Source organism: Leguminivora glycinivorella, chromosome 16 (genome assembly GCF_023078275.1).
Source record: "Leguminivora glycinivorella isolate SPB_JAAS2020 chromosome 16, LegGlyc_1.1, whole genome shotgun sequence".
In the NCBI taxonomy this organism is placed as follows: domain Eukaryota; kingdom Metazoa; phylum Arthropoda; class Insecta; order Lepidoptera; family Tortricidae; genus Leguminivora; species Leguminivora glycinivorella.
In genome coordinates, this window is record NC_062986.1 from 5,378,610 (window position 1) to 5,393,060 (window position 14,451).

General features: G+C 36.8%; 1 protein-coding gene across 1 annotated transcript in view; it reads right to left on the minus strand.

Moving 5' to 3' along the window:
• LOC125234996 (hemicentin-2-like) overlaps window positions 1-14,451 on the minus strand; it is a 678,208-nt gene that overhangs the window by 31,284 nt on the left and 632,473 nt on the right. Inside the window, exon 6 of the mRNA XM_048141445.1 lies at window positions 13,512-13,595. Within this exon, the coding sequence (XP_047997402.1) occupies window positions 13,512-13,595 (84 nt within the window). The remainder of the gene's footprint in view (window positions 1-13,511; window positions 13,596-14,451) is intronic.

The following is a 14,451-nucleotide window of genomic DNA, read 5'->3' on the forward strand; positions in this document are numbered from 1 at the left end:
GTGACGAAATTTAGGTTGCATTTCGTTTACACTGGTCATTTGGCACAAGCGAGATATGGATCGGATTAGAGTAAATCGAAGTTAAAAGTGATGTTTCTTCCAACAATAATGTCACAATGAAGAGGTTCACTGACATTTTATCCCGCCAGGCGGCGCATGTGCAAGTGTCTAGGCATGTCACTGTCATTCATATGAGTGAGAGAGAAAAAAATGACATCATCTCGCTCTCATGTATGAAATTCTATATCTGTGCAATGGACTAAGGTGGCGCCATCTGTCATAACCTTTGAGTGTGCCTCCTCATTGGCACTGACAGAATATTATACCATTAGGATTGAGTCGTATACGTATAAATTCGCCTCGGCGTACTATTTAATAAATATTATGACGATTTTTATTTATTTTCTGGCGGCAATGTATTAAATTACGTGGATACTGGGTACTTCGAGCCCAAAAGCTTCCAACGTAGTTTAACTAATATTTATTTACATGAACATATTTACATACTTAAGAAACTAAGACTAAACTTAAAAGTTAGGTTATATCTAAAATAGGGTACCTAATTTTCAAAACTGTCGTTTTTCAAACGGAAAAAAAATCACGTCTCAAATATCATTTCGATATCCGTGTTTGTTCGAATATCTTTTCCATCACTCGACAAACTACGCACGTCGCGGGTTGATTGTTTTGCCCTTTTGTCGCATTGTTTGCGACCCCTGATCTCTATAAATACCCTTTGTGCCAGGACCTTTAATTTTTGATGGCTATTAGATATTGTCTTTGATCGTAGTTCGGTATTGATTCTTAATTAATTGCTGTTCGATTTCAATAGCATAGTTAAACTAGTTAATAGTATAACAGGCGTATTTCGATTTTAATAAGTTACATACATACAACAATATACATACAAACACGCCTGGCCCCGTAGCCGAATGGCATTTCTCCGACGCCAAACGAAAGCGATACGCCGCTGGCTCTGTCGCGCCAATACGCAAGCGCGATAGAGATAGATATCTACTAGCGCTTCGTTTCGTGAGCGTTTCGTGAGCGATTGTGCCATTCGGCTAGCCACCCTGTATCCCATAATGGGGTGGGCAGAACACATGAACCTAATCAAGTTTCAGTGCCACTCTTGGCAACAGGGGTTGACAGAAAACGAAACTGTGACATTGCAGCGACAGGTTACATTTAACCCGTAAATACAGTGTGTGTTAGGCCCACTTGCAAATTCCATATAAAATGGTGTGTACCATTTTAATTCCATGTAAAATGGTGCTACCAGTGTGTATTGCGCAATAGCCCAATAGGAGCGTTCTTTTACAAATGTGTGTGGGCTCAAGAACTTACCGACAGTCCGATCTCCTTCCTATGTATTGTACCCATCGATTTAAACTTCCCTAGTTAGTAGTTTAGATCGATGATTGTACCTATATCATGTATCCGAGGACCACTTGCACCACCCACTTAACTCATGGTTAGTGAGCTGTCAACTGTCAAATTCCATATAAAATGGTGGGTTAACCTCGAGTTAACCCTCATTTTCGGTGGTGCAAGTGACCCTAAGGTACGTTTCGTTCCTTATAATAAGTGACAGGTTGCCAGCCTCTCGCCTACGCCACAATAGAACCCATATCCCACAGTTGACTTTTACGACACCCACGGGAAGAAAGGGGGGGGGGGAAGTCTCTTATTCAGTTATATTATATTTATATAGTTATATTATATTATTTACCATTCCCAATTACCGTATATCCAGTCACAGGTACGTATATTGATGTTTCGCTTAATCGAATTAAAGCTGATCCGTAATCCGCGCGAATCCGACGGAAATTTTAATTAAGAGGGAGGTGGGACAGGCTCTGTTACGAAATTCATAAAAAGATGTCAAGCGCGAGTCGGGAGATACAAGAATTCGGTTCCGTGGATATTTCAATTTCTTACAGTTAATAAGTCATTAATTAATTCAAACGTATGCACATTTGTTTGTTTCTTTATACAATTTACACCATTACAGCTTATTTTACCTTGTAATGCGTTGTAAAGTTAGAGTTATAAAAAGCACAAACACGTACACAAAAAATAAATATATAGCATTATGGTATTGACTGTTTACAGCAACGTAACAAAGAATAGTATGCTATTTTATCAAAATTAAAAAGTTCTATGTCTGTCAAATTGTTCTCATGTACTAAAAAAATATTGTAATTTTCTTTCAGAATTTTTTATTAAATTTTTAGACGTCGCTACCACACAATGAAATTTTTTATTTTTCATACAAAATGTTTTTTTTTATATTATCTTTTCGTTTTTTCTGTCTAAAACAATGCATTAAGGTATTTAAAGCTATTCTTGAGGATATTTTATATGAAGAATAATTTCGTTCGATTTTTAATAATTTTTATTCCTGTACTGTTGGTACAAGTCAACAAAATTCACTAAAATCAGTGTTTAAAACATCTAAAACACGGATTTTATGCATAAAAAAAATGAAGCTGTAATGTTATATCAAATTTTAGTACACGAATACAATGATTCGTCATAAGTATCATAAAAAAAACGAAAAAAAAAATCATTTTGTATGAAGAATGAAAATTTTCAATTTGTGGTAGCGATCCCTAAAATATAACGAAAAATTCTGAAAAACATTACAATTATTTTTTAGTACCACAGAAAACAATTTGAGGGGGTGAGACATAGAAACTTTTTAACATTGATAAAATATGAATCACCCTAATAAATATGTATGTACGTATCATCATCCTCCTGGCTCATAGGAGCCTGGGGTCCGCTTTGACAACTATTCCCAAGATTTGGCGTAGCCACTAGTTTTACGAAAGCGACTGCCATCAGATCTGACCTTCCAACCGGAAGGGTAACTAGACCTTATTGGAATTAGTCCGGTTTCCTCACGATGTTTTCCTTCCTCATTAATAAACTCCCAGGAGTGCCATTTGCTTGTTAGTTACATTTAATGCATAACTAAGGTAAACAAATGAATCGTTCCCCTTAACTACTTTCCTTGTTTACGCGTAATTTGTTGTTGGCTAACTAGAGACGAGCGAATAATAAAGACTACAGCTTCATACAACGCATGATTGCTTTATCCATACTAATATTATAAATGGGAAAGTGTGTGTGTCTGTTTGTTTGTCCATCTTTCACGGCAAAACGGAGCGACGAATTGAGGTGATTATTTAAGTGGTGATAGTTGAAGGGATGGAGAGTGACATAGGCTACTTTTTGTCTCTTTCTAACAAGCGCGGATCCAGCTTCGTGCCCAGAGGGGGGGGGGGTCACGTGGTAAAGACCCGAGGCCCCAGGGGGCGGTCACATAGTCTATTTGTATTTTGTATGGCCAACTCAGGCCCCAGGGGGGGGGTCATGACCCCCATGACCCCCCCCCCCCAGATCCGCGCATGCTTTCTAACGCGAGCGAAGCCGCGGGCAAACCCAATCATAGTAATTAGTTTTTGGTACTCCATTTTGTTTTGATATCTTCTTATCAGTATTATGTTACTTTGATACGACGTACATAATATAAATTCATATATTTATGTCTTTCTAATTATAAATAATTTGTGTTTTTGAGTTTCAAGTGTTTCAACTTTAAATAGTACATACAGACTTCAACTATGTGTAGGTGTATGTGCCTGGAATGTCTCTGAGAGGCTTTCAAGCACGCGAGGCCGCAGGCCGAGCTCCGGACAGACAGTGCTCCCACGCAGAACAATAATAAAAGTGTCTAAAAAGCGAAGCGGCGGGCCGGAAGCCCAACGCTGAGCTTCGAAACCCGAAGCGAAGGCCGAAGGTCGAGCTTCGCTCAGGGCCGAAAGCTCGGAGCGTCTCTGAGAGGCCCCCAAGCACGCGAGGCCGCAGGCCGAGCTCCGGACAGACAGTGCTCCCACGCAGAACAATAATAAAAGTGTCTAAAAAGCGAAGCGGCGGGCCGGAGGCCCAACGCTGAGCTTCGAAACCCGAAGCGAAGGCCGAAGGTCGAGCTTCGCTCAGGGCCGAAAGCTCGGAGCGTCTCTGAGAGGCCCCCAAGCACGCGAGGCCGCAGGCCGAGCTCCGGACAGACAGTGCTCCCACGCAGAACAATATAAAAAGTTGTTTCAAATTGTCAGTCTGTTACGTTCACTAGTCTTTAGCCATATGAAGATTATGAAGCTGTGGTATGAACAAACAAAGTGATATGATATCGTTACGTATACGCATGTTTCTGTAAATGTTATTCTATCGTAAAGAAAACGGGGAACTTTCTGTAAATTAAATCTAAACTTACACATTGGTATCACACTGATTTTAGCTACACTTTACAAGTGTACATTCCCTCCTGCCTTAAAATTTAGCTACCCTAATTAATCCATTTTACTGTATACCGTGTTTTTTTTAGTTAAATTCTACAGGAATTAATTCGTTCGTAATTCGTTAGGCATTAATCTAAACAGAAATTAACTGTGTTACATCTGAAAAACCTTTACTTAGAGTTAACGGTAATCAATAATAACAGGTTGTATGACCAAACAATTCCAATTATTAAGTAGATCATTATTTTAGTAAATTAGTTATACCTACTTAATTACGCGCACGCATATTTATTTATTTCAATAATCGAGTAGTATAGTATTTTAATGGACATTAAATTGGGACTTACAATAAGCGCGAGTAATTAAAAAAGTAAAATAGCTGTTTTGTAACGATAATTAAACACGAAATTTCTATAAAAATACTCTACTCCACATTCAGAAAGTGATAAAAGTTTTTTTTAAATAGATTTCACGCTTAATAGGCGAGACGACTAAAAAAAACTAATTAGTCAAAATTTAGTGTGATGACCTAATTTAGTCTTATAGGGTTCAATCCATCGCGGAACCCTAAACGTCACAGGGAAAATGGAATATCAACGACGGTTCACCGAGTTTCGGTTCGAACCAATTCAATTTATTTTCCTTTATTTGAGATTCCTGATCGGCGATAATGAAAACACCTTTATTATGATAAACTTACATTAAATTGATTGTAAATACAGGCTTTGCTGTGAGTTATCGATGTATTTTTATTATTATTTTCTATATAAATTGTATATAAAAATTGTAAAAACTTGTGAAATATTAAATAAAGTATTAAGACGATACAGGAGGGGTCAATTCTCCATACAAATGCTCTCGACTTTTTCCTCCCTGGTTTTTGAAGATAGAGAAATTATTTTTTTCAACACAGATTATTATTAATTTTTATCTGTGTCGGACCGTTTTGATTTTTTTGATATTCTCATTTTCAAAGACGCTAGAGCCCATCAAAAATTTCCAAAAACGGTGTTATTGATTATGACGTAAAAAAAGGTCTCGTATTCAAAATTGGTGACAATTAGCCAAAAAAACTAAACGGTCCGACACAGATTATTTGATTTTTATTCAGATTCTCAAATTTCGTTACGATTGATTAAGTTTTGAAGGAGGAACCAGTCGAGAGCGGAACCTCGATTTTAAAGATTTTTTTCGCAATATCTTTTAAAAACTGAGTTGTTCTTAATGGACATTTTTTTTTGATAAATCTAGTTAATAACACTAGTATATTAAAGTAGAATTCCTAAATGAAAGGGGGACTTCTTTTCATTTTAGCATTTTCGCTCCTGCAGGCCTAGCACGTGATTGCCACGAGAGTATGTCGCCGCGAGATAGATTACACGTCTTCTTCTAACTGTATTAATAACATAAGGACGGGTAGTCTATCTCGCGGCGACATACTCTCGCGGCAATCATGTGCTAAGCCTGCTGTAGCGTCTTAAGAGTTTTCGGCCGTCCGTGTTGAAAGCGAGGGCCCCTAACTTTAAAGAATGGACAACTAAAAAAAATCGTTACTTGATACGTACACATCACCAAAATTAAGACGTATATAAAGTTGTCCACCCCACTTTTTTTGTAACATGGGTATTTTTTACGCGATTCATACTCAGAATCGCAAGGCCTTTCGATCCTGACGAGAAAAAAAATTGTCCCATGATTTCCATACATTTTTCGAACCTTCCATTCCGTTGCCGCCATATAAAATGTATAGAAAAAAACCCTTCACACACACACACACACTTTCGGGACACTTTTTTTCTCCTATTAGGATTGAAACAGCTCGCGATTCTGAGTGTAAACCACATGAAATTATCCAAATCCAAAAAAGTAGAGTGGGTAACTTTAAAAAAAATGGCCTAGCTAGGTACATTCGTAGGTTTAAATATATGTACAGACATCGACAAAAATATCGCACAAAAAGAAAACCGCAAAGAGCCAGTCAGTGTCAGATATTTATGCAGCCTTCTTTTTGTGCGATGTTATTGCCGGTGACTGTACATCCTGTAAATATTTTTATTAGTTTGGTATACACAAAATATTCCGTATAACTATTGATATTGATACCTGTTAAAAATGTAACAATATAAGTACCTAATGTATAATAAATTTATTAATATTAAATATATAAATTTACAGAAAAATATTAATTACACATTAAATTAAACATAAACTCACAGTATACACATATCAGCCTTAACATCTAAAATTTCCCTTACAAACTAAACTATCAAATAAAATCCTGTAAATTATTTCTGGTGACCTAATAAACCTGATCTGCCCGTTTAATATTTTAAAGCTAATAAATAATTCACCATAGTATTGGTAAGTGTTCTTTTATTATTATACCAAATAATTCCTTTGATAATCCGATACCATGTTTCCAATTTAGGAAACAATACATCTCGCTATTATTCCTTCAATAAAGAGAAAACAAATAAACGTCAGGTGGAGTGTCGTCGAGATTTGTAAGTATTTATTTTCTCTGTTTGTCGAGAAATTTGAAGCTGAAGTATTCAGCAGGTGAAGCATCTTATATCTGCTGTTTTAGGGGTGAGATTTTGTTAACAAGGTAAGTAAATAATGGGGGTATGTTAGAATGTATCTCACATCTCAACTGGATCGTTAGGGTGACGCGGAAGTCAACCTAAATTATTTGTTGTTGATTTGAAATAAAAGGAAAACGTTCTACCATCTTAAGTGAGTATATTTTTTTTAAAACGCAGGGGCGACTTTGAAATTTAGTTTTAAAGTCATACCGTAAGTAAACTCGCGATGTTCTATGGTAGATTCACTACAATATTTATTAATCTAACTAGTTACAGGAACAGTTTCAGTAAGTAATGAATAATGTTAATTTTAAAGCCGTTCAAATACCATCAAAGTAACCCCAAATTTTCCTAAAGCCACCCCACCATCGGCTGACGGTACTCCATACAAAGAACATCATTTTTCGTGACGGTAGAAGGAAACCAAATCATTTGAACAGATTATTCCTGATCACATTTCAAGACTAAAAATATACTTGTCTTATTAATTAATACAAAACACAGTCTTACACATTCATAGGTAACATTCAATGATGGTGGAAATGGAATTGGGCGGGACATGTTGCCAGGCAGAGTGATGGCAGGTGGACCAAAATGTTGATAAGTGGCGTACACGAAGAGAGGCCTATGCTCAGCAGTGGGCAATAAACGGTTGAAATGATGAATGTAACATAACCCAAACAAAAATAATATACACATTTTCGTCACAATATAATAAAGAGTGCTTTCGTTCACGTGCGAAGAAACAGTTTTTCTCCCGAACTTCACTCCGTAAATGGTCTTTTGATTAATTGTTATCGGATTTACTTCGTAAGAACTCGGATTGTATTGGAAAATGTTTACGTTCTCAACTTACTTCGACTCAATTACATGTATCTCGGAGGAAAATACTTGTGTTATTAACTATATTTCTCTTTGATCGGATAACTTCAAAGCTTTTAATTTATCAAGAGGACTTTTAGGAGATATTTTGGAGTCTGTGTTTACGTCTTCTTTTGTTTGTTATATTTTTTTAGATACTCTGTATTATTGGTATTGATATGCTTTGTATTTACTACTTCATATCCATATCTACGGCCTAGACAAATACCGGGTTATGTACCTGATTAGTCATTCAGCCGATTTAGATGGTACGAAATCTAGCAAGCGAGTTCATTACAGTATGGCCACAGTATAATATTGAAACAGTACTATGGTATGGCGTTTGATCGATCGGCTGATTGGATGTAACCTCAGTACTCCGCCATTTGTATATTAAATCACATTCGAGTTCACACCGTCTAAAGGCCCATTTAGATGGCACGAGAACTCGCATACAAGTTTTATTACATTGCGGTATTCGATGGCTGTGCAAAATTGTAAGTAACCTCAACAGCCTGCAATGTAATTAAAATCGCATGCGAGTTCGCACGCCGTCTAAATCAGGCCTAAATAAGCTTTTATTGATCTACAATTATGTTAAACAACTCATAGGGTACACTACATAGTAAGAAATCATAGAATTTTGAGTTTTAGTTTAATGAACAAAATATGAAGAAAAAAAATTACCTACTTACCTAAACACTTTTCGTGCGGGTAAATCATGTTGAACGGCTCTGTATTTTTGATTTCTTCGCGTAGTGATGCCAAAACTATATATATACCATTAACGATGAAAGACACCTAAAAATGCAATCGTCTCTAAAGTATCCATTCATACGTGCCTCGAAAGCGGAAGGACCCTGCATAAGGAATAATTCCGGAGCGATGAATATTTTAATCCGTACTGCGGGCGAACGCCTTACGTAATGCTCCAAAAATGTATGATCGAGAGATAAGGAATGGGGTGAAAGAAAATTGTTAATAAAGACGTCACGAGTATTTTTTGGCTCAGTAGTTTTATAATAATAACTTTCGTGAAATTTACACTGTTTCATGTATTTTGACGCAAAGGATTGCACTGTCAGCAGTGTGCAGCGCAGCTGCCCAAAGCCATCCCGTGCACGCACGCAGTATAGTTATAAAAATGCGTTGACAGAGCCAAACAATGCGTTTTCAATTTTTTTGTCACTGCGCGTATGCGCGGAAAGCCGGCGGACGCTGGCTTTGGCGCATCAGACTTTTATGTAGGGTTTTAAAGATCTATGCACGACCCTGTAAATGACGAATATCACGGGAGTATTTAGAAAAAATGCGTAAATAGTTAGGCCAGCATTGATGTTTAATTTTCGAATATAAATTGAGGGTTGCCCTCGATTTCCTTGGTGCCCCATCATCAGTGTGCGTAGCCGAATGAACAAACGCTCACAAAACGCTCAGGATAATATCTATTTCGTAGCTATCTATCTCTATCGCTCTTGAGTATTGGCGCGACAGAGCCCGACTACATTTCGGCGGCGTTTCGATTGCGTTTCGTTTCGCAGAAATTCCATTCGGCTACGGGGTCAGATCACGATATGCTGAGTTAAGTTGTTTCGTCCATTTTTAAAAGTTCGCTTATTTAATGCCTTACTTCAAGTCACCTACTTATGCACTTATAAAGCGTGTTTCTATTGTTTTTCGTTAAATTCGACACGTCGTTAGGTTCGTTATCAGGAACCACCCTGAATATCACTTTTAGTTAAATTCACCAAAACATTTTTTTCATCGTTTCATACATAATAAATGAATTAATTAAGTGTGAGAGACCCTTAAGAATAATATTCAAGTTAGTGTCAAGTGATTGACGGCATATGTCAAAACAAATAACATTAGGAAGTAAAGGCTGTCACACACATGTTCAGTAATTATTTTTATTTTTTTAATTACTCTATAACCGTTAGAGTTAAGACGATAGTTTCTTAGAGAATTTAATTGTATTTGATCTAAAGAACCTTCCCTTAAAGTTAACGGAATTCAATAAAAACAGGACGTATATTGGTTAAGTTTTAAGTCCTTGTTCAACTAAATTGAAGTATAATGCCGTGTCTTGCGTGGGCGACGGTCGCGCGATGGTCGCGCGACGGCGATGCGACGCATACGAAATCAAACCTTATCGATATGGAAGTATGAGACGCGACGGCGACGGTCGCGCGACGGTCGCGCGACCGTTGCCCACGCAAGACACGGCGTAAAAAAGGAACAAGAAAGATAGTAATAACTTTAGCTCAGATGCGGCTAAAAGCAAAAGCTAATAAAATAACAAAAGATACCGCTTAACATTGTGAAGTGCTTCCCGTTCGTTCCATTCCATGGAAAGATGTATTTCATTAATCATTCCTTTTAGTTACTGTTATATTGTAGTTCTAAGTGCGTTTCACATTATCTGATCCGATATCGGATGTCGGAAGGATTTTAAAGGCAAAAATCAAAGATGGCGTCTTAAATATATGGAATATCGGTCCTACATCCGATATTGGATCGGATAATGTAAAACGCACTAAACAGAAACGGAAAATTTATTAACACGAGGAACCCGAATCAAACGCAGCATTTCAAAGGTAAAGCCAAGCAAAAAAAAAGTACATTTCTTTGCTATTTTTAGGGTTCCGTACCAAAAAGGTACAACAGGAACCCTTATGGTGCGACTCTGTCCGTCTGTCACATTGTTAAATATCTCGAGAACTACTTATGCTATCGATATGAAATTTGGAATAGTTATAAACATTGTAAACCTCTACAAGCTGAAAGATTTCTTTTTTAAATTAATTAATATAAATGATAGAAAATGGCCAAAATGAAAGGGGGTCAAACTGAAAATTTCAAGTAACTAGGTCAAGTGGGGTATCGTTAGAAAGAGCTCAAACTGTACATATCAAAACTATTTTTTATAATTTTTTGGTTGTGGAAAAAAAATATTTTTTGAAGGAAAATGTAAAAAAAAATACCGTTCCCCCCCTTATCTCCGAAGTTTACCAACATAAATTTATGAAATTTTCACCAAACATGGCTATTATAATGAATATAACAGGAAAAATAAAATCGTACACGTATCTTGAAAACTTTTTTTTTTATTTATAAAAAACCTTTCAGATTTACATTTTCAATTTCAACACCCTTGCAGGTGTTTATTGTACCTGTATTTTTTAACAAAAAAACAATGAAATTACCTGCTTTCAAATAGAGGCAAAATGGTTAAAATCGGTTCACGCAATAAACAATTATTCTATAAAAATCATCTTCCATACTAGCTCGCGCGCATTAGTTTACTCAATTTGCCGATAGATGTCGCTGTACGTTGAACGCTCATTTCCTACATCGCGTTTTTCCTGATATAATGAGGTCGGATCAGGAGCGTCCTTGCGACATGTCGTAAGTCGTAAACTATTGAAGTCGACTAGTCTTGCTTGATTTTATTTGGACGTTGTCTAACAATAAAATTGTATATTAAAATATTACTTGTTATGTGGGAAATTGAGTCTTGAGGGATTTAGTCAAATCTGTAGAGTTCTATGAATAACATTTTGATGATTCAACTATTGAAAGTTTGTACGGAACCCTCGGTGAGTGAGTCCGACTCGCACTTGACCGGTTTTTTTGTATATTATTGGTTGCATTTTCACTTCAAAAGTAGATAATTATCATTAGTAAGTTGCCAACACTTCTTTTTCAAACAAGAAAGTTACGTACAAGACAGAAAGTGTTGATAAGAATAAAAATAAATATTACACCTCCAAACATCTTATTATAAACTTCTACACACACGGTACCATTACGCCCTCTTATGTATCACTTCATTTCCTTTTCACCTCGATTATTACACGCGAGATAAAAAGAGGCAAGCGACGAAAAACTCTCCTTCAAAATGTAATAAGCAGAGCGACACCTTGTGTGTGAAACGGGAAGATGGAAACGTTTCTGTAGAATGTGACGTACTTATACGGGATGGCTCATTCAAATCGGTCAGTATGGGAAAGTCTGAAACTATAAGACATACGAAGATCTGTTCTTAGGAACCATGTCATCGACAGAAAGAAAAACTGCAGTCATACGTTGAAAAGAAAATACGGTAGCCAGCTGGGGAATCGAACCCGGGAATATTAAACCGGGGGTATGTATATTGCTATTGCAATTTTGACCTAAGTTTTCATTTTTAATTTTAAAATCGTGCACCAAACTAACTGTTTCTGTTTAGCCCGATGGTTGACTGGTAGAGAATGCCTCAAGGCGTTAAGTCCGCCATTTGTACTCTTTTTTTGTAAATTTGTGCAATAAAGTTTAAATAAATAAATAAATAAATATTTTTTATGGTCATGGTTCGTTAATATTTCTTGTATGTGGGTAATTTTTGCACATTGTAATTTTTCCTCAGTCACCCGTTGACCACGAACGCTGTAAAGTGTTCGAAACGTCGGGATGAACTGTAAATTCATTATACGCGATTTAATCCGTTTCCATAGTTTTATTTCATGACTATATTTATTTGAAATCAGAAAAAACTAGCTACCTAGTCCTCTTGACTATCTATTTCTTTAGTTTTAGTTTTTTTTTTTTAGTTTAGGGAAAACCTTTATAAACTTTCCTATAAAGTTTACAAACTCTACTCAGGAACTATTTGTATAAATGCATAATACGTTTTCAAAATCGGCCAGTATTTGGTTCGGCCGAATGCCGGACGACTTGTGGGCGAAGACATCTATCTTTATCGCTCTTGCGTATTGGCGAGACAGAGCCAGACTACACTGAAAGGCATTGTGAATTTAACAAGTTCGACTTGTTGCGGGTTTATCCGTTTGAAACAAAAGTATTCCAGTAAACGGAATAAATCACAATATTGATGATGCAAGTCAAATTTATACGAACAATAAGATCAAACTTGTTAAAAAATATTTGATTAAATCAGCCAAACATATGTTTAAAACAATATGTGTCATGTTGCTTTTATAAAATCGACTTGTTGATTCAAATATATTGTTCATTCAAATATAATTATTGTTCATTCAAATGACAAGTAACTTGTAGAATGTACTAGTTATACTTAACAAAATCTAACTTGTTTTTGAACCAAAGAGCACGTAGGCGCTATTTTAACCAAAAAACTTGTTGAACGAACATGAAAACTGGTTGTTTTTTCTCTCAGTGTGTTTTTTCTTTCACGGCGTTTCGTTTTCGTTTCGCGTCGCAGAAATGCCATTCGGCTATGGCACCAGGGGTCCGGCAGATCACATCGGCGATGGCGGAATAACCTGGACTCATTTTTGGGTCTTCCTCCAGTGGTGGCGGTCTTCAGCCTCTATTTCGATAGAATCGATCCGGAAGGACAGCATGTCACGTTCAACTAACTATGTATTGTATCTTTAAAAAACAATAACTAAGGGCCACTTGCACCAATGAAAATAGAGGGTTAACCCACCATTTTATATGAAATTTGACAGATGACAGCCTAAGTTAAGTCACATCTCGGACACTGGCGATCACATATATGAAAAAGGCGCGTTCCTAGCACACATTCTAAGCTTGTGTAGGTGAACGCGTACCATGCTTGTGTGAGTGAGATATGACAGGTCGACTGTTTGCGTTTTTGACAAGCGGTAACTGTGAGGTAACCGAGAGGGGGTAGGCGGCACTTTCAGCGGGGAGCGGGAGTGGCCATACTGTACGATAGTACTCTTTATTATACTGTGGTTAAGTGGTTGGTGCAAGTGGGCCTAAGTAGACTTACCTGACATTCATAGGTGCCGTTGTCTCTTTTCTGCACGAACTTTATTTGCAGAGTCCAGTCCTCGCCGTCATATCCGTGTAGGACCTGAAAAAAAAAAAAACAATTTTGGAGATACCGATAAAATGCTTGAAATCTATAAAATTACAACTAGGGAACAAATCAAATTATTTTTGTTGAATATTTTTTGATTTGTTCTTTTTAGGGTTCCGTAGTCAACTAGGAACCCTTATAGTTTCGCCATGTCTGTCTGTCCGTCCCTCCGTCCGTCCGTCCGTCCGCGGATAATCTCAGTAACCGTTAGCACTAGAAAGCTGAAATTTGGTACCAATATGTATATCAATCACGCCGACAAAGTGCAAAAATAAAAAATGGGAAAAAATGTTTTATTAGGGTACCCCCCATACATGTAAAGTGGGGGCTGATTTTTTTTTTCATTCGAACCCCAACGTGTGATATATTGTTGGATAGGTATTTAAAAATGAATAAGGGTTTACTAAGATTGTTTTTTGATAATATTAATATTTTCGGCAATAATCGCTCCTAAAGGAAAAAAAAGTGCGTCCCCCCCCCTCTAACTTTTGAACCATATGTTCAAAAAATATGAAAAAAATCACAAAATTAGAACTTTATAAAGACTTTCTAGGAAAATTATTTTGAACTTGATAGGTTCAGTAGTTTTTGAGAAAAATACGGAAAACTACGGAACCCTACACTGAGCGTGGCCCGACACGCTCTTGGCCGGTTTTTTCAAGTAGTCACACTACTAATATAAATTGAAATGATATCATACACGAAAGAAAAAACGGCAAAGCCCACTGGTGGCCGAGCCGAGAATCGAACCCGGGTTTTCAGCTTACGCGGCTAACGTCTATAAAATTACAACTAGGGAACAAATCAAATTATTTTTGTTGAATATTTTTTGATTTGTTCTTTTTTTCAA